The 24,959-nt window shown below is 41.2% G+C and overlaps 1 protein-coding gene across 1 annotated transcript in view; it reads right to left on the reverse strand.

Annotated features, from left to right (window-relative positions):
* The window catches only part of LOC141987620 (spindle assembly abnormal protein 6 homolog), a 39,573-nt gene extending 15,590 nt beyond the window's left edge, over positions 1-23,983 (reverse strand). The window contains exons 1-12 of the mRNA XM_074953127.1: positions 23,902-23,983; positions 15,769-15,829; positions 15,178-15,257; positions 14,248-14,352; positions 12,227-12,398; positions 10,876-10,953; positions 10,625-10,744; positions 10,092-10,283; positions 4,175-4,369; positions 2,212-2,301; positions 1,943-2,122; positions 1,497-1,578 (exon numbers count right to left, since the gene is read on the reverse strand). Coding sequence (XP_074809228.1) covers positions 1,497-1,578; positions 1,943-2,122; positions 2,212-2,301; positions 4,175-4,369; positions 10,092-10,283; positions 10,625-10,744; positions 10,876-10,953; positions 12,227-12,398; positions 14,248-14,352; positions 15,178-15,257; positions 15,769-15,829; positions 23,902-23,966 — 1,420 coding nt within the window. The 5' untranslated portion in view covers positions 23,967-23,983. The remainder of the gene's footprint in view (positions 1-1,496; positions 1,579-1,942; positions 2,123-2,211; positions 2,302-4,174; positions 4,370-10,091; positions 10,284-10,624; positions 10,745-10,875; positions 10,954-12,226; positions 12,399-14,247; positions 14,353-15,177; positions 15,258-15,768; positions 15,830-23,901) is intronic.
* Between the last annotated feature and the right edge of the window lie 976 nt (positions 23,984-24,959).

Below are 24,959 nucleotides of genomic sequence, written 5' to 3' on the forward strand. Positions count from 1 at the left end.
TTTTCAGAAAGCCAACAGTAATCAAAATGCATTGGCCACAACATCTATCATATTGTATATTAAACATGCACACAAGTTATTTACAATATTAAGTGCTGAAGTCAGGTTGACTGAAAGAAGTTGTCAGGGTTCCCTCCCCACTCTGAACTCTAGGGTACAGATGTGGGGACCCACGTGAAAGACCCTCTAAGCTTATTTCTACCAGCTTAGGTTAAAAACTTCCCCAAAGCACAAATCCTTCTTTGTCCTTGGATGGGTACTGCTGCCACCACCAAGTGAGTTAGACAAAGATTCAGGAGAAGGACCACTTGGAGTTCCTGTTTCCCTAAAATATCCCCCCAAATCCCTTCACCCCCTTTCCTGGGGAGGCTTGAGAATAATATACCAACCAAATATGTAAACCAGTTTCTTAAAAAACAGAACTTTATTATAAAGAAAAAAAAAAGTAAAAGAAGCACCTCTATAAATCAGGATGGAAGGTAATTTTATAGGGTAATCAGATTTAACACACAGAGGATTCCCCTCTAGGCAAAACTTTAAAGATACCAAAAAAAAAAAAAACCCACAACCCACAGGGATAAATCTCCCTCTTAGCAGAGGCAAAATTCACAAGCTAAAAACAAAAGATAATCTAACGTGCCTTGCCTTATTTACTTACTCTTTTTGCAATACTGAGACTCATTTTAGGAGAAAGAGTTTTCTGACCTGATGCTTCTCTGCTTCCCCAGAGAACACACAAAGAGCACACACAAAGTCTTCCCTCCCGCCTGCCCCCCCCCTCCAGATTTGAAAGTATCTTCTTTCCCCATTGGTCCTTTTGTCAAGTGCCAACCAGGTTATTTGAGCTTCTTAACCCCTTACAGGTAAGGAGGAATTCTAGGCTACCCTTTGCTGTATGGTTATGACAGAAGTCAAGTAGATGAAGTTCTAGGGATTATCACCACATATAATGGGGACGCAACTGAACCCAATCCTGCAGTGCTGAGCACTGAGTATGAGGTGGCAAGCACCTTCAACTCCCATTGAAGTCAATGTTCTTTGTTTCCTGATACCTAGGTCTTGGACGGGGTTGGAGTGGCAGAGTTGTTATTCAGCTATCATTAATGTGACTTTGACATATCTATAAGTTTTTTAATTGTAATACTCTTGGTTTCCCCTCCCACACAGTTATATACTGTACTAGTCTTACAATAAAGATTTTGTACCAGATTCTGATCTCAGTTACTCTACTGACTTCAGTGGGGTTAATCCATTTTTATAGTACTTCAACAAATTAGAATTTGACTCATGCCTCAATATGCACACAGAGAAATTACATACCCACCTTTTCCAGTTCAAAGATCAAACTTTGCCCTTGAAATTGGTTTCAACTCATAACAGACTGGAGAAGTAGCAAAACTAAAATGCCCATGGAATATAAAATGTTTTGAATGAAAACCTGTACCTTATTAGATAGTTTACATGATCATTCTAAAGAGTGCTTTTACTCTCCTTACCATTCTCATTAGTTTTCAGCAGCTGTTTGCTTTCTTCCAATTTCTGAACAGTGATGTCCAGCTGCTCTTGCAACTTCAAGACCTGGGAAGAGAATGAATTTATAGTAAATAATTCATTAATCTGAGCAATCTAGTCTTCAAAAGAAACATAAGAGTAAAAACTGTTGCCAAATGAGGAAGAATTAGACCAACACCAATAACAACGTTTCTATTCCTATATTTTCCCCCATAACAATCATAATGAGAGTAAGAACACACACTGACATTTACGGGATGGGGGCGGGGGGTTAGGTTATCACTTTCTTTCTTTTTTTTTTTTTTAAATTTGCTAACTGCCTTCCAGGTGATTGTGGTAAAGCTTGCATACTGTACGTAAACATTAAATATTAGTATTGCTCTGTACTTTTCCATGCAACATATATACACAGACACTGTATGATCTTTACCTCTTCCTCTTTTTGTTGAAGAACCCGTTTCACATTATTAAGCTCCAATCTCTCCTTTTGAAGGGTTTGCTCTTTTTCTCCTAATATTTTTTCCTGTTGCAGTGTCACTGCATTTTTTAACTTCATCTTCTCCATTAGTTTCTTCATCTCTCCCTGGAGCTTTTTGATAATTTCATTAGCCTACCCACACCCAAAAAAAAAAAAAAATTTGGGTGAACAACAAACTTGCCCCATAGATTAAATTTAGCAAATGCTCTTAAGTGTCTTACTTTCAGAAGTTCCTCAGAAATAGACTTCACAGTGGTTTCAAATTTTCCAATTTGAAGCTGTTTCATCTCCAGAGATTCTTCCAACTTTTTCTGAAAGATAGTTTTGTATTCATGACAGGACAATGTCAACATAGCCAAATGCTGAAATGTTGTTTAGTGGGGTTGGTGACTGCAAGACTCCAGGAATTAGTAATGGGAGAGAGTGTGCATTTTATTTCTAGGTCACCAATTGACATTAGTCCTGTTCAGTGGCAACCCTTGACAGCCTACGAAGGAGATCTGGTTAACATAGGTGCCACTTCTGTGGGTGGTACAGGGCTGGAGCACCAATGGAAAAAAATAGTGGATGCTTAGCACCCACCGGCAGGCGCCACGGATCAGCTCCTCCCCAACCCATCCAGCACCTCCCACCCGCTGAGGATCAGCTGTTCAGCGGTGGGCAGGAGGTGCGGGGGGGACAGAGAGGGGCAGGGGCAGGAAGTGGTGTGGGGGTGGGGCCTTGGAGAAAGGGTTGGAGTGGGGGCGGGGCCTGGAGTGGAGTAGGGGTGGGGGGGGTCGAGCACCACCCAGAAAAATCAGAAAGTCGGTGCCTCTGCTGGTTAAAAAAGTAAAAAAAAAAAGTCAGCTGAAGACTGTCCTGATGGACAATTCTCCACTAGGCTTCTCTCAGAAAGCACCATCTCAATTGTCATCCTTGCTGGCAGACGTAGAAAGAGACCAGAGGCTGCACTTGCAAGGAAGACCTGGTGAAGAAGGCTCACTTTAGAGTAGATCTTCCATCTCAATGTTAAATGTACGCGAGCAGGGCAGCATGGGGAAACGTACACTGCTGCTGCCCGGTCTGTAAATAGGACTTCAGTTTCCAAGGCTATCAATTATTTCATGAGCACTGAATTCATTAATGTATTTTCGTTTTAAAAAGTAAAATTAGACAAATGAATTTGACTGTAGCCATGTTGCATTGTTTCAAATTTAGAGGAAACTCTGTTTAAAAAGAAATTAATTGGTGGGAGCCGGGGGGGGGGGGGGGGAAGAGTATTATATCTATCTATCTATCTATATACACACACACACACACACACAGAGTGGCCTGGTCTACACTAGAGCATTAGGTCAACATAAGGCAGCTTACAGTGACCTATTTATGTCTGTGTACACACTACAGCCTTGCTCCCACTGATGTAAGTGCCCTACTACATCAACGTAACAATTCCACCCCAGAGAGGTACAGGATTTATGTTGGTGTAGTTAGGGTGATGAAGTGTCCCTGCAGATACTGCGTTACTTACATCCATTGGCTATCATTCTTGTCAATTTCGTGGCTCCCCGCCCAGGAACAGGGCATCCACTCTGGGCATCCTGGCCCAGGCCTTCCCACAGGGAGCACAGCTTCACCCGGTGGGGCGCTCCATGCCCAGAGTCTGGGTCGGTGAGAGCCCGGCTGCCCCCCACGTCCCTGGCTCCCCACTCTGGGAGCACACAGCCAAGAAGCCTGACGCAGCTGCTCCACTCCCAATGGGGAGCCAAGAAGCCCGGTGGGAAGCAGGAGCCAAGTAGAGAGGGGAGCAGGGAGCCAGGCTACCGGCGGGGATCTGCATCCAGAGCAGAGAGCCCTGGCTCTTAGCCCCTACATTGCCCCTCTTAAGTCGGTGAAAGCATTCCTACTGAGGATGTGTACCACTGACAGAAGAAGGGCAGTGTGGACATGAACCACTTCAGTAATTACTGCGGTCGCTGTAAGTTGACCTAACATAGGTCAGCTTACTTTTATAGTGTAGACGTGCCAACATACACACCCTGACAAAATAAGACTTTTTTTGTTTTAAGCCATAATCCTCACATTAACACTACGTCATTTCAAAACTGGTTTACTTTCCAAAGGAATATTTAAAGAAATCTTCAAGATATGGATGTTTTACATCTGTAGGGAACATCTTTCAAGCAATGAGTTTCTATTGCCAACCTTGTGTTCTTGTGCACTTTCACAGACATCTGTGCTTCTTATTACTACTTGCTCTTTATCCTTCACTTCTTGTTCAAGGACTGCAATGCGTGTTCTTAGCTGGTTTAGTAGTTTCTCGTTTTCATGGCACTCTGTGTCAAGAGTTGAATTTTCTCTTCCAAGGGACAGAACTTCTTGTTTTGCCCTCTGATACTCCTATCAAATGAAGATTCAGAGGAAAAATAGAAGAAAAACAGTAAGTCTTTACATTAAAGTGTTATGGAAAAATTTTAGGATGAGCAGCCAAGCAGTTCTCTGTGAGGACTGGAGAGCTGTAGACAAAAAACTAATGAAAAATTATAATGAGTTTGGTCAGCTCTATCCAAGGGATTAGCCTTTAGACAGACTCATCTTCATTATATTTCTATTCTTCTCTAGCCAAAATTTTCCTCATAGGCTATTAGCTTCTCTGCAAATCACTCTGGTCCATTGGGGAACCTCATAAAAACCTCCTTACACTTTTATGATAACTTATAATCCAAGTGTAAATGTTTCTGAGGCAAGGACAGTGTTTTCTTGTATGTTTGTACAGCACTTGGCATGCTTTGGTGCTAGCCAATTAATACCAATAATTTAAAAAGTTGTGCAGACGCATTAAGAATAAAGATGTAAGAATAATTTAACAATCCTCACCTAACTATATGATTTTGTCTTTGAAACTGAACACCTGAGTATCAGTGCTTGAAGCAAATTACAGTTACTATAGTACAGTTACTATATTTGTCAGTGGAATTTGTGATCATATTTTACACAATAATAGAACTCAAAATGTCTCTAGTAGATTCTTAAGCAAACCTTTACAAAAGCCCCATTTGGCCTTGCCTCAAAAGCAATACTACCTAGCCCTTGCAACACCTCTGTGTGAACAAGTGACAAATAACTGTAGAATTCTATTCACAAGACAAGGAAAGAAACAAAATATCACACCAGCAACATACCAGTGTTGCTACTGTGCTAATGGAGACCATAGGCATAGAGTAGAGGTCAGAGAAAATTGCACACAGTTGACAGCAGGAAAACACAAACAAAACTGCACTGTGACTACACTTTATTCTCAAAAAGCCCAATCATTTTTCCATTATTCTTCTTTTATTATGGAGTAACCTGTTCATTTTATTCAGTTATGCAAATGGGGTGGGGGGAAGTTTGTCTGTACTGATTTCAGAATAATTCTCATCTATCTTGTCATATGCCTTTGGTTAGGCAACCTCCTTCTACATGCAAATGTTTGTGAAAAGAAAAAAAAATCAAATCCTCTTACTAACTGCAAACAAGTATGTGCATGTCTCCCTTTCTGGTCAATTAAAATTTAATTGAGGTGGAATAATTGTACATATGGCATGTATAATAACTAAAGAGACAACATCTTGTTCAATTCACTGTAATGGAAGCCTACCACCACTGCTAATGGTATATAACGATAGTACTACATTAAAAGAATTAGATTAAATAGCAGGTAAAAATGGGGTGCCTCAAACAGTGTCATGGAGCGTGAAAGTTGCTAGGTCGGAGGGTGAGGCTGAATATCTTTGTCAATGAAGGAGGAGGATTTCAGCAGAGAGGAAGGAGAATTGTTATGTTCTTTGAATTAATGGGGCCCCATCATCTTCTCCATAGTGATCCCTCTTATCTTAAAGGGTTCCAGAGCTTAACAACAATGATGGGTTTCTGATTGTGCATATCTTTACCTCCAATACAGCATGGAGCACTCCAAAACTTGGATCATGCAAGATTAAATCAGGTCTTATGAGGTTGGGTTTTTTTAAACCACCACCACGGTCAAAAAATGCAAATTTTTTGCAGGAAAGGGTCAGAGTGAAAACCAGAGAAACCCACTTCAGCCAATAGCCCAGGCTTGGGAGGTAAGGGGCAGGAAAAGAGACAGATAGACCAACCTTCCTCAGAATAGCCAATGGCCTTGTGGGGAGGGCACTCATTTGGGATGTGGGAGACCCAGATTGAAGTCCTTGCTCTGGCTGGCTCAGAGTACAGTTTTTCATCTCATGTCACTTCAAAATCAGACAGAGCAGGGACTTGAACCCAGGTCTCCCACCCTAACCACTAGGCTACTGGCTATTCTAAAGTAGGCCTCTATATCTCTCACTTTTTTTCCCCTTCTCTTCTTCCCCCCCACCCCAAAAAAAAGGGGGAAGGTCCCAACTTTGTCCTGATGTGCAAAAGGAAAAAATTCTGAAGTTATGAAAATTTTCACAAACATTTCCTGCTCAACTCTACTCATGAGCTCTAGGGACTGGAGGGCCACAGCCTCTCCAGCGACACACTATTCTATTTTGTGCTGCTGTTCAGCAACAACGCAGCTGGTCTCCAAGTTCTACTCTCATGGCTGAGTGTAGAGTAGAAGGGGCAACACCTATGCCATTGAAACAACATCATAACCTTACAGTACCATTGATTACCCAGATATCTTGGGCACACATTATCAGAACTGTAATGACTTTTCATTATAATTTGAAGATGATGGTATGATCCAAAACTCTGTTATTGTAATAAAGAATAGCAGATTTAGACAATCAAGGTTGTACCATGTATGGTCTAGTGATCGAGCATGTTTTAATAAAGATTTGCAATTTAGACTTGAATAGACCATACCTATGCAAAAAATAATTATTGCTGAATAGAGTCAAAAATATTGGCCACGCCTTAAAACAGAATCCCAATGGTAGCTGTTGAGAAGGTGGTCACACAAGCAGGTTTCTCTCTATTTCTTCCCCATCCATTTCAAATAGAAGTTTCTAGAAACAATGCCAGAGAAATGGGGAAACAAAAATAAAGATAAAACCCAATTTTCCTGCTCCTGCCTATAACTCAAGACACAGTGTCAATCTGAGTATCTTGCCTCTCAATATGGCTAACCAGGACACTGCCACATTAGAGGTAACACTGCATGCACACACTGGATTCAGTATTGTTTCAGAAATTTGCTAGGCACTTTACAGAACAAATCCAGTGACTGATCCCTGCACAAGAGCTTATAATCTAATTTTAAATAGTAGCAGCATAGATTCTATCTAGATTTTTTAAATGTTTTTGCCAAGGACTATGAGGCATGAAAGAAGTTGAATTAGTTTTCCCCACCCCCTCATGTCTTGTTTTTTTGCGGGGCACCCAAATAATTTGCCAGGTTATAGCTGAAAGTTTTGTTGAGAAGAACTAAAATTAAACTTTACATCAGCTGGAGACCATCTCTTTTTACATCAGGGTACCAGAGATCATGCTCAGGGGAATTCCCTTTTGCAAAGTTAGCAGTGACACTATCAGGGTCTGCAAAGTCCACAAAACATTAATGCCTGTTCATTCCCTTCCACCAAAAAACATGAACTAACTCTTATCTGCCATGCTCACATCTTACTGTACATTAATATGAATGAACTACACAATTTCAGTTTATCAACAACGTAACCATATGTCACTGAAACAGGATTGTCCTACTTTCAGGACCTTTCCCAATGTTCTTGTCCTGTATTACAAGAACACCATGTTTTCTCTAGCTTTTTTGTAAATGTCAGCAAAACAGCCAGCTGACAGGCCATTGACCAGTTCAGCTGGTGACAGAAAGCAGGTTGGGGTGCGCTTCAGGAACGATCTCCTCTCTCACATGACACTGATGCAGCCCCGCTCTACATGAAGCCTTTCAAGAACTAACTCTCAAACCAACCCTCACCTCATGCAAACTCAGATCCACAGAGTCCGAAGCCATGGGCATTACTTTATTAGGTGAACCTACAAGCTCATTTCCGTAGGGTGGAAATCCTGACCCCTCTCTCAACAAAAGATTTTTGTCTTCCCTTTGGTACCCCACCGAGGGGTTTTTGTCACTGAAGTATATGCTCTGGCCCATGGTTATTACCAAGTTAACAGGCAACATCTTCAGATTTATTACTATTACTATTATTATTATTATTGTTGAATGAGCACTTCATTCTCACTACCTTTCTCGCTGGCTAGTGAATGCCTCTGAACTATCCATTTATATACACACATGGCAAGCATGACTCCTACAGCATAAGACCCTATCTCTCCCCCATGCCTCAATAAAGGTGTTAGAGAAATAGCTTATATGGCAATGCAGAAATCTTTGAACATTTTTATTTCTTAAATGGGTTTTATCATTCTAAAGTAATTATTTTCTAAAATCTATCAAGATGAAGATTACAGAAGACAAGCTGATTGATTTATAACCCAGTTCCAAAAGAGAAAGATTACTGTACTGTCTGATTTGCAAGAATGATACAAGTCAAATTGTTCAAGCTTAAATTTTCATCCTGCTGATCGATAGATGGATGTTGAGGAACCAACTGTTGGGAAAGAGCCCCAGCAATCAGCTGTTTTTATAGGATGTGTGTGTCAAGTTTTCTATAAACTGGTGACATCCCTAGACTTTCACCTGGATAAGACTGTCAGCTTCCTCAAGGTGGTCTCATGTATCTGGCTTTCTGATATTTTTCAGGGGTCAGACATCCAGTCTCTGCAGTATGTAAACCATTGAATATTTTTTAAATTGCTAATTTAAATGGGACTTTTCACAAAACTGATGCTAAACTAAGGATGATGTGTTGTAGCAGAATCAGTCCCAGGATATATGAGACATAAGATGGGCAAAGTAGTATTTTTTCTGGGACCAACTTCTGTTGGTAAGAGAGATAAGCTTTCCAGTTTACACAGAGCTCTTTTGCAGGTCACCTGAAGAAGGGAGGAAAGGGTTAGCCAGTACATAACTGAATTTTAAGAAGAAAGTTTTAAAACTGGCACTGATGTTGTGTTTCAAACATTAGATAATAATTTGTTTTCTGTATTAAGACATTTAACCAACTCCAAATTACAGATCTGATTGACTTTAATAAAATTCTTCTACTTGGGATTATTAACAGACAGCCACCTTCCTAGGGTCCTCTTTAGAATTTATAAGAGCTGATTATTTTGGTATTAAATTTGATGATCGAACCCAATAGTACTACTAAAGGTTTTGATTTGACCTATTTTTAGTTGAATATTAGTAAGAATATATTAAATCAAATCAAGAGAACATATCACCAAAGTTAATTATTTTAATTTATAAAAAAACAAACAGTCACATTTCTTTCAATAAGCATTGTGTGTCCAGAACCTAAAAGCCTGAATCCTCTCTCCCTAATTAGCCTTTGGTTCCCACAAATACTTTATCTCCCTCCCTCCTTAATTAAGAGTGATCTCTTCCTTAAATTAAGTTGTATTTAATATGTGGGGTTAGATGGAAGCAATAGCACAGAAAGAGGAGTAAATCTTTAGGCAAATGGGTCTAATACAGGTATAGGGATGGGGCATTCTGAGGGCAATAGCCAGTTACCATGGAGGGGTTTGGATAATTGCTATATGGTTATTCAGAAACAGCTATACAATGCTTATGCAAATAGATTTTCCTGAGCCAGAGTGCAAGGATTTGCATAATAGAAATAAACATACAATTATGGTCAATAATTATGCAGCAGCTACATGTTTGGGTTGGAGGAAACATTTCAGTACAGACTTTATTTAGAGTCAGAACTACTTCTGTAGCAATTTTACATGCTTTATTTATTCTCTCCACCTACTTTGGAGCAGTCTGTAACAATATATTAAGGTTTGGATATTCAAAGGGTCTAAAATCCCAGTCTAAGTGTATCAAAATAAGGGGCCAGATCCTAAGCTGATGTGAACTGGCAGAACTCCACTGACTAAAGCTGAGCTATGCTGATTTACATCAGCTAAATATCTGACACAAAAAGACTTAAGTTTACTGGAATTCATTAAGTGAATCAATTTTTAAAGGCAAAAATGTTACCAGTAGCACAATTTTAATTCCCCAATAAGTATACCATGTATTATACTAGTTTTACTATACCTCTTCAAGTCCTGCAAGTTTGGATTTCAGCTCCCTTATAGAAGATTCAGACCTGTATTTTCTCTCTGTGAGATCCTTATTAACAGTTTCCAATTCAGATACCCTGGTTTCTAAGTGATGTACTTTTCTGTTGCAAGTTGCTTCCATCTCTTTCTTTTGCTGTTCATGCTGAAGGTGGTACTGTGCTTGAATCTTAAGCAGGAAGACAAGGATATTAGTGAAGTCATGTATATATACAGCATACAGACAAACATCTAATTTTACATACAGATATGTTAATTTAAAATTCAATGAAATACAGTTAAAAAACCGCACACCAGGCTCACAAGAGATACAGACAATATTAAAACTCAACATTTACACATTTCCCCTTCACTGTAGAGTTCAGGGAGTCTCTTTTTTAGAAGAAGCTATTAGATGAGGGCCTATTTACTTCAACAGATTGCCAAAAAGTACTTTTGCATATCTATGTTATAGATATGCAGTATTCTGGTGCTACTCTACCTGAGACAAATGGCTATATTTCTACTTACCTGTAGCACTTTCTCCTTTTCTGCTGTGATTTCTTGGGAGTACTTATCAGTCAATGAAGTGGTCTGTGATGCCCATTCATTTTGCAGTTTATCCAGTTCTTTACTTTTTTCTGCCAAAGCCTAAAAATATCACATGCTGATTTCTGTTTGTATAGCAGTTATATTTTTTAAAAAAAGTCAATCTGGTATAGATTTAGCACCACACTTTCAGGGTTTGGTTTGCTTTTTTAAAAATAAAGGCTGCTTCCTACCTGCTCTGTTACGGTTAGCCTTTTTGAAAGCCCCTCTTCTGATTTGTGTAGCTTATCTTCCAAAATACTGTTTTCCATCTATTAAAAAACACCAAACCCCCACAAAACTATAATATAATCATTAAGCAGCCCACACTAAAATTACAGATTTTTCCTTTATAATAAGAACCTTTACCAATATGTAAAATGACCATATTATTACTATCAGTGGTGACAGCATACAGTAAATTAGGAAGTCTCCTTCCAAACCACTAGCAAAATTAAATTTATATATATATATTACAATAAAAGTGTAATGAAAAATATACACGTTATAGGATTGGGGAAGGCAGGAATGGAGGAAAGAAATTTGCTCACAATAGTGTAACAGATTTGATTTAAAAAGGAAGATCTCTAAAGCACTTAAATACTTTTTTATTTTCCATGCAAATTTGCTGGTCTTATGTATTTATTTCTCCGTTTCTTCTAGAAAGAAAAGAATTATGCCTAACTTCAAACCTACTTGTTCATCATAGTTTGAAAGTCAGACTTAGCTGTTATTGGAGTCACGCTCCATTTAAGAGATTTTAAAATAGCAGATGGGTGGGGGAAAATATCCTTATGAAGCAAAGAGCATATACACCACCTGTAAGGGACCTACTTGCGCCAACCTAGATTTGAAGAGGAGGGAATTCTTTCCCATAGCACAAACTTCCCTTTTGCTACAAATTATCCTCATAGGGAGTTGAGGGAGATTCATTAGTTTAAGATCCAGAAAAACCTCTAATTAGTTCCAGATTTCTAACACATTCAGCATCTCTAGTTTTTCCCTCTCGTAGTATAGTTTTCAAACCACTGCAGTCTAGTTATACCAGGCAGGCCTATTAAATGGAAACTTTCTAATGTTACTGCTTATTAATTTTCAAGCATAAATATACAAGAAGATAAAAACTTGCATCTATATACATCTAAGACATTGGGCCCAATTTTCCATCTAATTTAAACTGGTAAAAAAAACAAAGACAACTCTCTTGAAGTCACCTGAGTTACACCCAATAAGATGAGAATCAGGCTAACTGTTTATACATATGGTATATGCACAGCACCAGCTTAGCAATAAGAGCTAGCCATGTACTAATCATATGCTTTAAATATCCTTCTAATTTGGCGCTTGATCTTGGAATTGGATTTGCATGTGTGGACCATTACCCCCACTGGGAAACCCGTTCAAGTCAATGGGGCTCTACATGGAAGGATGGACCTTCATGGATCATACCAAGGTTCAAGACTTATCTTGTTCTATCTGATCTATAAGGGCTTTAATTGATAGTACTTGTGTTAATTCTTAATAAAAGAAAGACTTAAAGCTAACCTTTAAATTTTTAATGCAAATGGCAAGATATTTCTTGATGTCACTGTCACTTCCTGCCAAAAGCTTTAGAGACAAGTGAGTGAGATGTTTGAATGGATTGGTTTCCACTACATTTAAACATGCAGGCATGCAGTCCAATGCTGGAGAAGATGTAACAAGTTGAATTAAAAACCTATAAACACACCAAGAAAAGGCAAGTATTAAAACCAACAGTCTCTTGAATCAAAAAGGTTACAGCCATTTAAACCTCACCGACTCCCTGGGCTTCTCCCACCATTATTTTATAGATACACTGAGACATCTGCGAATTCAACCAAGAGCCACCTCTTGACCAGCGCTCAACAGGGTGGCCACCAGAGTGGACAATCCACATCAATTCGGAAAATTGTTTGAACAACAAGGTTGACTGTCTAGAGACAGGCAGCTAAATTACGTTCAAATCTGGTCTTGAGAAAGCCATTTTTAAACTATGTTTTCAAATGAGTTTTAGACCCAGCTTTCTCCATTACAGACAGGCCCTAGATGTGCTGCACTAGTCAAGGAGCAAGAAGTACAAAATTGTTCTATCTGCATGAGAAACAGACTAAAGGAAAAAAGTGTTTGGTTTTTTTCTAAACTGAGTTAGCTAACATGATTTGATGCACCACTTAACATCTAGCATACACAGTTTAACACAATAATAGTGCTGGGTGCCATGTTGTAGCCCCTCAGGATTTGTCTTCACTAGGAAAAAAGGTCTGCTGCATGGTTACTAACACATGGTAACAAGGTAAAATTATAGTAAAAACAAGACAATTGTAGTTTTTACATATGCTAGCAGGTCAAGGTGAACCCTAAGTTCTCCCTTTGTGTTTACCTCAACCTGCTAACACACATGAAGACTAAAAACCTTTAGGCCTCATCTACACCACACGGTTAACTCAAGGGAGCTAATGTATTTGAAAAGGCTAGGATAGATACTCCCCAAACATCTGTTCCAAGATACAATGCACAAGGGCAGCATGAAAGATGGCACTCAGGATACGTCTGCACTGCAACTGGGAAATGTGATTACAGCATTAAAGTTAGCTCAAGTACCAAAAGCAGCAGCAGCCCAGGCAGTGGCTACTTGAGTACTCACCTATGGACATGGGCAGGCAGGACTCGCTAATGCGCCTGCCTGTGCTGCCACACCTTCACTGCTATTGTTGTTGAACTAGCTTTGATGCTACAATCACACCTCCTGATTGCAGTGGAGACATACCCATAGATGCTTATGCACGAAGCCGAGAACAGGTGATCAAGGATGGCAGGTAACACAAATTGAGACAAGCTCAGATAATAAGTAAGAGAGGGCAGAGTTATGTAGAACTTTGAAGATGGTAACAAGATGCTTTAATCTGATGCAGTAGTGAATGGGGAAAATGTGGAAGGGTTGAAAGTGGGCAGTAACGCGATCAAAACAAGAGGCAATGAAAATGGCCTTAGCTGCAATATCTTGCCGGGAGCAGAAAGAGAAAATGTGGATTTCAGGGATACCAGAGAGGAAGTTGTTGCAGTAGGCAAAGTGACATACAGTGAGGGCCTGAATGGGAGATTTGTTTGACAGGATGGAAAGAGAAATCTTGGAAAAGCTGAGGAAGAAGTAGCAAGATTGAGATATGGCCTGGATGTGTGAGGCGATGTAGGAATCAAGTCAACATCCACATTGCAGGCCTGAATGATGGGGAGAATAGTGGTGTTGACAAGGAAAGAGAATTTTAGTTTTTAAATTACCAGTAGGACTGCAAAGTGGTCTTCCTCTACCATTTTTTCTTAGCAGAGTTAAGGAACTTTGCAAATACTAAACCACATGAACAGCTCCCCTGGCTACCCCCATCTCTGGCACTTGTAAAGGCATTACTCATCATCACCACGATATCCAAGCACCCATACAACCAACTGTGAGGGCTGCACTGAAATGCTCCCTCAGGTAAGGATTTGCATTTATTGAAAGCTCCTTTCAAATCCAAATTCTATCAAAATAATGAAACTGCCCTTACCGAGGCACTTGTTTGCCTTGTTCCAAAATGCATTGTTCTAACAAATCAATGAATTTCTGGGGAAAAGCTGAAAAATCTATAAGCAGTCCTTGTTGGCTCTTTAAACTGCAAAGGAAACAAAAGGATGGCAATGGTAAAGGATAACAGTCAAGAGAAAATAATCTTTATTCTTAAACATTATCAGCCTATAAAACAAATTAGCTTTTCTAAAGGGGATCTGGGTGGTAGTGCTGTATTACTCAAACATCAATTTTTTTGCCATTAGCAGTTTCCCTTAGTTGGGCAGTTTTTCCTCTGTACTCTCTTATTAGGAGGTTTCAGTTTCTTCCCTCCTATTAAAGTAGGATCTGGGTAGTAAATGAGACAGCCATATCTTTGAGAACACACACAAAGATAGTTACTACAAAACAGTTTAAGGGAAAAGAATCTTATTTCTTTTTTAATACCAGCGCCCACCTATGTAAAAAAGCCACCAGACACGGACTTTGCGCAAGACAGCAATACTATATGCACCATAACTTCAGACACTATCTGAACACAACCCAAAAGTTCACAAAATTAATTTTCAACAGCATAAAATAGAACTTTCAAAGAACCGAATTCATTCTGTTAGGCAGCATAGCTATGTTAACAGAAGTTTTACATTATTTATTAATACAATACTTTAAAGAAGGATCATCATCTCATTTCCTATACTTATACTCCTCTATGATACAAAGAAATCTTTCAGAACAGAATCTGCTTCCGAACGCAAGTGCTGACACCTACACCAGTAAGTAAATTATATTAAAATGACAACACAATGCAGGGGGTATGTAAACTGCAAAGGTTTTGTAGTAACAGTAAATGAAGTAAGAAACACAGAACATTCACAGTTAATGACAGCAAGTTCCATTGTTTCTCAGAGAAAAGCAGCAAGATAGCAATTACCTCTGAAAATCTTCCTCTCCTATAGCAAGAGAATACAAGAATAATGGATCTGCATCATCTGTAATACGTACTGTAAGTTCCTGTCAAAGTTGGGGTAGAATTATATTAACATTATTTGCTGAACATTAACAATGTGCCTCTTGGCACCATAAAGTATACAGGAGACATGACACATGTAAAAAGTTTACATTTACAAAAAAGACAAATGAACTACAATTAAGATACAAAGTACAAGGTGACTAAAGTGGTGTTTTTAATCACACCTTTGGTTCAAACTTTTTTTATTTTGGTAAATAATAGCAGATCATTAGTGGTGACTCACATTGACAAGTGTAGTCAAGTTTATCTACAATGTGTATTTTAAATCAGAATAATATTTGGTATGATCCCTAAACTCATCACGGTACACTTAAACAAGATTATATGGTTATACAGAGATTTACAAAAAAGCAACTCACAGAATCTCATAGCAACTCATAGAAACTTAAGCAATGCAAAAAGCCTGTGTCACTGCATCAAGGCAGTTTACATTCTATTTTAGCACACAAAAGATAGCAGACATACAAGAAAATCTTTTGATTCAGAGCATACCTTCTTATGGATAGGACTGGATGATGTACAAGTTTCAACAGTTAGCCTTACATCAGCCCTCCTACAATATAAACAGAGAATCTCACACTCAACAAGAGACATTTCATCAAAAGGTCTAGATTAACATCTGAACTCATGCTTTCTACAAATGTATTGCAACATGGTGTTAAAAAAACAAAACAAAAAGAAAAACGGTACTACAGTTCCATTCCTGCTAGGAATGGAATTATGTATGGCTGGACAACTTGATTAACATTTGACTGAAGTTGCAAATGCCTAACCAGTCAATAGGTTCAGTAATCAAAACACCTACTCAATATTTAATGAAGACTAACGTCTCTCAGTGCACAAAGTTAAGCAATGAGTCTTTTCAGAATTGTTGCCCTATTTTCTACCATCGTTACCAGCACAACTTAATCCTCTGTATTGTTTCTACCTACAGACACTCTTTCAGATCTAATACTTTTAGATTTCCGCAATATTAACTGTTTCTTGTTTTCATTTTGGGTGTTTTAATACTGGCTAGTGTTGTAGTCGTGACTCTATGGACTGAAGAGATTCTTCAACCATTACAACTTTTTCCTTAAGTTCAGAAATAAATGGAACAAAGTTTCAACTTTTTATCAATACTTTCTTCTAATGACTTAGTAGCCTATAAAACTACTTGGAATGAACTCTCAGAAGTTACATTTTTTATTTATTTTTTTTTTAAATCTTCCTTAGCAATGAGTATTCACACTCTCAGAGGAATGGGGAGCCTCTACAGGAAAGGGTCTGCGTATTATCCAGCCACCAGAAACAGCAGTGGCAGATCTCTAGTAGACAAGACCTTAAATTCCCCAGGCCTTTCCATACTGTGGTTAGTTCACCCTGAGAGACACGGAGAACACTAAACCATGAATAAAAACTACAGCACTAGCTACATCCTCTATTTTCAATGCTGAGAGCCAAATTTTCAGAAGAGCTCAGCACCTACTCAGGGGTCAGCTCCCATTTAGGTACCTAAATACGTGCTAGAGTTTCAAAACAACTCAGCGTCAAATGTGGTGACAATTTCTGAAAATCTGGCCAGTTATTTCGATGCCTAAATGAGAGCTGAGCTCTTCTGAAAAATGCAATTTTAGCAATCAGTCTGCCCTAAATTAAAGCTAATTAAAAGCTAAAGTAAAATATTTTCCCTGTCTCAACTGTGTTATATCACTCCCATAAAATGTTCTCAAGAATGCAATAGCATACTGGCAATTAGGAGCCAGGAGTACAAGATTTGAAAGGCTCCAGACTGGCAACATCAATGGGGCCACCATGACAGATCATATTAATCCAAGTCAGACAGCGCTACAGGAGCGAATACAGTGAGTATAAAGGGATGCAGGCAAGACTGAACAGTTTCTTAATTATTTTTAATAAAGTTTAAAAAAATGGTACTGTTGTGACAGGAAATTGTTTATTCTCCAATTATATAAATTTAATTATATCCTACATGAAATTATAGTATGGTAATTAGCATCTTGTGGTCCCCTGCCTTGCTACAAACGCACCATAAATTCCTCAAAGCGGCATATACAGATGGTTAAATTTCAGAACTAACAGTCTCAGCTTTGGACTTAAGAAGTCAGAATGTTCCAGTTATCCTGTGGAAGCAAAGCCTCAAGAATTCCTCCATTTCTTTAGACAAGGTGGTTCTACCGTTAGACAATATCATAGATTTCTCAGAAAGTTTTGTAAGCATGCTAAGTTGTATAAACATGTTGTATTTTACAGAATGTTTTGTACTCATGCCACACTTTATTGTGGAAACTTATTAGCAAGTAAACTGTATGTAATCTGTTTGCGTATGCAGAATCTGTCAGAAGTATTGTCAAAAATAAACAGTGTGCTAGAAGCAGCTTGTTATCTTCTAGGGATAATTGTTACAGAGGTCTGTGTGTACTTCAAAATATGTAGAAAACTAGATAAGAAAAGGGATGAAAGGTTTGTGGTAATACAGTAAAATCACTCTCTGTTGTAAACAAGTGAGGTAGAAATATGAGCAAAATTGAGCTAATAGTTTTGGAACAGTGAAGATATAAGCTGCATGCCTGTTCTCCAGATTGGGTAAAGTATTAACCCTTTCTGTATTGTGCTGATCTATCTATCTGATTGAGAGTCATCAGAATTGAACCCATCAACACTGCTAAGGATCCTGTGGAATTTAGAATCGCTGAAGGACCAAATACATGAAGCCTAGGCATGCAAGAGGAAATGGGAGGTGATGCATTTACAAGGTGGTGTTTTGCACTTGTGATGGAGAAATTTCACCTTTGTCTCAGGGAATATGGCAGATTACTAATTCCCCTGAAGTCTACATGAGGCCTAAAGGGTATGTTTATGCTTAAAACACAGCAATGGCGTGGCTCCCGTCAGCGTAGATAATCCACCTCCTCGAGAGGCAATAGCTAGGTTGATGGAAGAATTCTTCCATTGACCTAGCACCGTCTATGCCAGGGGTTAGGTTGGTATAGCTATGTTTTCCAGGGCTGTAGATTTTTTTCATCCCCTTGAGAATTGTACCTATACCAATGTAAATTCCTAGTGTAGATCTGGTCTCAGAGACATGAGGAGCCCACAACACGTTTAGAATACTTGTAGCTCCTTGTGAGCACAAAAGGAGTCATATACCAGTAAGTATAAGTGTATTAAACCAAGTTACGAGAAGAGGAGAGGATAGTCATGCTGGAGGGAAGGTACAGTACTTGAGCAACAGAGTAAAAGCCCATCAGAACTTTTCAGAGGTTTTCAAAGTCCATCACATCATTTGCACACTAGATAAATACAAAATACCTGTGGGGCAATGCACATCTGATTTTCCCAAACTCCCTTATCTCAGAAATTACTTCTGATTTTCCCAAATTTAGCTAAAAAAAAAAAAAAAAGTACACACATATGCCAGGTACAGATTTGAAATTGAAAGACCATTTCATAGAGGGGGGCCTATTTTAGACATAAACAGAAGGCGGTCTACAATCTTAAATGTGAATAGTCTCTTCCAATTAGTCCCTATAATGCCATGGCATATACATTGGAGCTCCCCCTACTGCCCTTGTCCATGAGTATTCTGTGTTAGGCTATGCTAGAAGCACTCTTGCGATCAGTCATATGCTCCTCGCTCAGCCCAAGTCCTTGAGGCAGGGCTACAGTGATGAAATGGTGGTAAGTGTCATGGAAGTGCTGCTCTCAGATAAGCAGGTTATAGGGCTACAATGTAATCCCTTTTGGCAAGAGGAATTTTCAAGTCTTGCATACATGTAAGCCACTGCTACAGTAAAATACAATGGAGCCCTCTTACCCTTAAAGATGCCTCCTGTCATAAATATAAAGGGAAGGGTAAACACCTTTAAATCCCTCCTGCCAGAGGAAAAACCCTTTCACCTCTAAAGGGTTAAGAAGCTAGGATAACCTCGCTGGCACCTGACCAAAATGACCAATGAGGAGACAAGATACTTTCAAAAGCTGGAGGGAGGGAGAAACAAAGAGTCTGTCTGTGTGATGCTTTTGCCGAGGACAGAACAGGAATGGAGTCTTAGAACTTAGTAAGTAGTCTAGCTAGATATGCGTTAGATTATGATTTCTTTAAATGGCTGAGAAATTAAGCTGTGCTGAATAGAATGGATATTCCTGTGTGTGTGTCTTTTTGTAACTTAAGGTTTTGCCTAGAGGGATTCTCTATGTTTTGAATCTAATTACCCTGTAAGGTATTTACCATCCTGATTTTACAGAGATGATTCTTTTTCTACCGTTTCTTCTATTAAAATTCTTCTTGTAAGAACTGAATGCTTTTTTCATTGTTCTTAAGATCCAAGGGTTTGGGTCTGTGGTCACCTATGCAAATTGGTGAGGATTTTTACGAAACCTTCCCCAGGAAGTGGGGTGGAAGGGTTAGGAGGATTTTGGAGGGAAAAAGATGTTTCCAAACGGGCTCTTTCCTAATAAAATAAACCCGCTCAGACGTTTGGTGGTGGCAGTGGAAGCCCAAGGGCAAAAGGTAAAATAGTTTGTACCTTGGGGAAGTTTTAACCTAAGCTGGTAAAAGTAAGCTTTGGAGGTTTTCATGCAGGTCCCCACATCTGCACCCTAGAGTTCAGAGTGGGAAAGGAACCTTGACACCTCCCACCCCCGTTTCAGGGTTGAGACAGGTTGGTAGGGCAGTATGGGGAAGTTTGTATTGCTGCTGCCCAGTATTTGTTTTGTTAATTAAATAAAAGAATTTAGTGTCCAAAATTTAGTTAATTTCGAACTTAATCCACTAAAATTAAAGAAAAAATGGTATCCCATGACAAAAACATTTGAAGTGACAATTAGCACAGCTGACTTGAGGGAATCTGAATATGTGCTTCTTTACTTATACAGTATTTAGAAATCAAAAGTTATAATTACTGTGTCCTATAGTGTTTGAGGGGTCATCATTCAGATGGTTAGTACATCTCGAGTTAGCAGATGCTGGGTTTGTTAACCTACAGCTTGAGCATCGACACATATCTGTAACCCCAGATTAAGAACTGTTGAACCCTGAGTCCCAACCTGGGATTCTAGAGTCTACACTACATTATGTGAGACTGAGTCCAACCTTCCTATTGCCCTCCCAAAATGTGGCCACTCTAGTCCTTCGTTCATGGTGCAGTGTGGGAAAATTTTACTGTCCACGAACTAGAGTGTCCTGAGAACAGTCAGCCCATGGGATCATGGAATACTTTTGGTGCACTCCCATAGCAAAAGTCCAGTGCAGATGAATCTACACTGCAAAGCAACAGAGCTGTGTATGATATTTTCTTACAGTGCTAGCCGACTGAAAACTATAACATCCAAGGATAGGTCTACACTGCAATAAAACACCCACGGCTGGTTCATGTCAGCTGATTCAGGCTTGCAGGGCTCCAGCTATGGGGCTATGAAATTGCAGTGTAGATGGGGGCTATGAAATTGCAGTGTACTCCAAGGGAGCCCGAACACTTACACCGCAATTTTATAGTGCCCCCCCCGGCCTGAACCCCGTTACCTTGAGTCAGCTACATGGGCCAGACATGGTTTTATTGCAGTGTAGACATACTTAAGTGTACCACCTTCCCTAGTAATCTTTCTAGGCTCTTACTGCCCTGCTAGCGCTCCTCATGGGACTGTTTCTCTCATGTATAGGGCTCCAAACATTTATCATACACCTTCTGAGTCCAGGATGATAGCAAACATGATGTTTCACTGGGGTCCTGAACTTCCCACCAGAGCACTTTTCCTGAATTCATGGGAGGGGAGCAGAGACTGTGCTAAACTTGCCATCCAAGTGCTTGATTTGAGTCATGCACTGCAGGCAAGAGCAGTGCAAACTTTCTCACCCAGCAATAGTATGATGCACTTCAATCCAGTCCTGAAACATTCCTACAAGATGCATCATGACACAGCTACAGCAACAATCTGGTTGCAGCATTACCTTACCACATCATTCTGTCTAAATCAGTGATATTATTAAAGAAATCCTGAAGTTTGTAAGACAATACTGCAGTTGGTTAATACAAAACAACATAGGATAATCAGAGGAGACAAGAGGAATGTCATGCCTAGAGTAAGATTTTTACATTTCTCACTTTCTCCTTCCAACTCTTCTAGGCTGCTCTTTGGCAGTCTGCAAGTCATGCTGATTTATGTGGTGGATTTGTAATACGTGCAAATGGAGACTAGGAAGAACCTAAGATAATTGACACTTGTGCCTTATAATGTGATTTCAGTCCAGGTCCATCCCACCACATAGGAACATTTACTCAGTTCTCCCATGCTAGGTCAGCACATGGAATAACTAAATCCTGAGAGACCCAGAGTTGGTAACTCAGAAGGTGACACTCCTCCATCTGACTTAATACTGAACCAGCACCCAACAAGGTCCTAGGGGGCATTGGGTCCTGCAGACGCCATCCTTTAGATGAAATTTAATAGAACTTGGCCATATGTGGAAAATAAGGTTCCATAACACCTTTGAGGGGATCTTGCAAAGAAGCCTTCAAGAGCTCAGTATAGAAAGCAAAAAGCTCCATTGCTATCTAGTTTGCAGCAAGAAGCACATTTGATGGGAAAATATCTGAAACAGAACATATACTGGGCTTAAGGCAATACTGATGGTCCCAGTACAGAAGAAATTGAGGAGCAAAGTGTAAATGATGGAAGTCCTATTATTAAGTCATTAACAGATTTACCTGAAGATAAGGAATGGAAATGTGAGGAAAGTGATGGAGAATCATGCAGTTTTCCTAGCAGCATAAAGGAGACTCATGATAAAGAAGAATGTGGCTCACATGAAAAGGAGAGCAGAGACAAAGAAAAATCTGGTTTACATGATAAAAAGCAACAGAGAAGAATCAGCCTTGCACGACGTCAGAAACAGTGAAAAAAAATTGCATGCCACAAATCAATACATCAGATCCTGCTTTATGGCTGGTGATCCTAAGCTCTGCTGATATTGTTTGCACAATTTTGAACTAACTTCAAATTTCTGACCTCAACTGTGCTTTGGCACCATAGGCGCCAATTTCTGCTGGCGCCAGTGGGTGCTTGACCCCTTCTGCCCCGGCCCAATTCCACCCCTGCCCCGCCTGCCCCCATTCCAACTCCTTCCCCAAATCTCCACCCTGGCCCTGCCTCCTCCCCTGAGCACACCGCATTCCCGCTCCTTCCCCCTCCCTCCCGAAGCTTGTTACGCCACGAAACAGCTATTTTGCGGCGGCAAGCACTGGGAGGAGAAGCGGGGACACGGAGCGTTCAGGGGAGGAGGCGGAGGTAAGCTGAGGCACAAGGGCAGGGAGGGGAGCTTGGCTCTGCACCCACTGATTTTTCCCCATGGGTGCTCCAGCCCTGGAGCACCCACAGAGTCGGTGCCTATGTTTGGCACGATACCCTGTTCCAAGTAAATGTTGTAAGCAAGGCATTACAAACTCAGTCGATGGACATCGTGACTGCTACTGCTCTTGATGAGATGCTGCCTTGATTTCATTGTGGCTTGTAGAGACAACAGATCTGAAGATCCATCGCTGCTGCCAAAGAAATGGCGGAAAACTTAGAAGTTGAGCCTGTCTTCAAGGAAACTCATATTCACTGGAAGAGGAAACAGTTTGTTTACAAGGGCAGAGATGAAGTGATGGGAAGCTTGGAAGAAAAATTAAAGACGGAGATTTTTTGCCTGCTCATTGACCCTGCTTGAGTGTCCATTGAAGAAAGGTTCAGACAAATGGGAGGGGGAGAAGTTTGTGTTTCCTAAAACCCCCCCAGTCAGTGGTTAGATGAAAATGGGTTTTTTTAAATAAAAGTTAAGAAGTTTCTAGCCCTCCTGGTTGTGGGGAAGACTTGAAAATGGGACTCCCCCACAGGCTCAAAAACACACAAAGCAAGATAAAAAGAATGCAAAAGTTATCATTTAAGAACAAAATCATTTTTAACCCAAACTCATGAGTCCTGAATGTCTACAGTTGACAGCTCTGAACTATTCCATGTGTTTGTTACAAGGCTTTAAGGCATCGATATCTTGTGCAAATATATTTATAAAGCTAGGGGGTTATTAGAAGAGGAAGGCAGGAGAGTTTTTTTAATGCTACAAATAAAGTGTTCTGAGTTTGTCAGCTTGGGTGAGGCTAGGGCTAGTGACCTCAATTAGCAATATTGCCTGTCCCAATATTTCTGAAGACAAAATGCGAGAGGCTTGGGGGGCAGGTTTCCAATGAAAGTCCATGAGCCTGTACTCCTAAACCCCTTGGGTGCTTTGGAAAGCCTTCTCTGGGCTGTTACTCTGAGCGCACTCAATCCCTTTGACAGCGCTTACACCCTGCTCTGCGCACCACAAAGCAGGAAAACAACTTCGGGGGGCCGAGCGAGGCGGGCCCAGGCTGCCGCTGCGCCCCCCTGCACGGAGAGAGCACGGGCGAGCGTGGGCAGCTCGTTGCCCCGGCTCGCCCGGGAGCGGCCCGTTCCCGCACTTCCTCCACACCCCTTCTTCGCACCTGGCTCCCTTTGCAGGCTCTGCCGAGCCCCCCTCGAGCCCAGGCGGCGGCGACGGCAAATAACGACCCTAGGGCCCCGCTCTGACGGGGGAGCAGCCGGGCTCGCCCCCGGAGCGGCACTCACCTCTCCTCGCAGCCCGCGCAGCTGATCACCGCGGACACCCCCTGACAGAAGAGCCGCTCTGCCATGCTGCCGGCAGCCCGCGCGTCCCCGCGCCCCTACCTAGCCCTAGCACTGGGCGCATTAGCGGCCTGCCCGCACCTGCGGCAGCGCGGGGATTTCCCCCAGCCGCCGCTCCCTGCTGTGCTCGCTTCCCCCTCCCTCCCGCCGGGCGCCTCCCCGGGGCTTTGGCGCCGGCTTCCCGCCGCTGGGGAGAGCGCGCCGGGCGGAGCCACGGAAGGGGGGACGTGCCCCCGCTGCTCAACCCCTGGGCGCTGCGGAGCCCTTGCGGTGCCCGGTGCGTTGTTAATCCCTGTATCCGCCTGAGCCGCAAGCGGAGCTCGGGAAGAAACACAGAGCCGCTCCAGCATTGCCAACGGGGCTGAGGGTCCTCCCAGCTCATGAGTCAGCTCCCCCCGCCCCCCATCATGGGCTTGGCTTAAAAGCTGTGAGAGTCTTTTAAAAATAACGGGGGGGCTCTTTGTCTTTTGGTTCTTGAACCTGCTGGATAACCTAGGGCGAGAAAGTCCAGCCGGTCTCTGCAGGCGGGAGGGTTAGGAACGAGCGAAAATGAAAAGTGAGGGTCTCACCGAATTTGGGGGGGTGTCACTTCCTAGCAGTGGCCATATTAACAACATTTGCTTAATAGCAACATGCCCGGAAATGATCCCCGCCCATTGACTTGAATGTGAATGGGATTCGGATAGTAGCAACAGGCGTGCTGCTCAGGAACAACTTTTCTGAAAGAACGGCTCCGGCTGCAGGCAGGTTGGCAGGGGTGGAGGGAAGGAGGTGCTGGGATATGCCGCGCCCAAATGTCAGGGCAGGGAGACCACAGGGAGAACTACCATCCATCTCCACAGGCCTCCAGCTCCCCTTGGAAACCCCTGCATCAGGGCTGCAGCCCCTCAGCCCGCTGTTGTCCTGGTTGCATGCTCCCTTCCCAGCCCACAGCACCGGGACTCTGGCAGAGGCTCCCCCATTGGGTGGTGATGTGGGTGCTCTAGTCACATGACACTTGT

This window comes from Natator depressus, chromosome 5 (assembly GCF_965152275.1).
Source record: "Natator depressus isolate rNatDep1 chromosome 5, rNatDep2.hap1, whole genome shotgun sequence".
Classification (NCBI taxonomy): Eukaryota; Metazoa; Chordata; order Testudines; family Cheloniidae; genus Natator; species Natator depressus.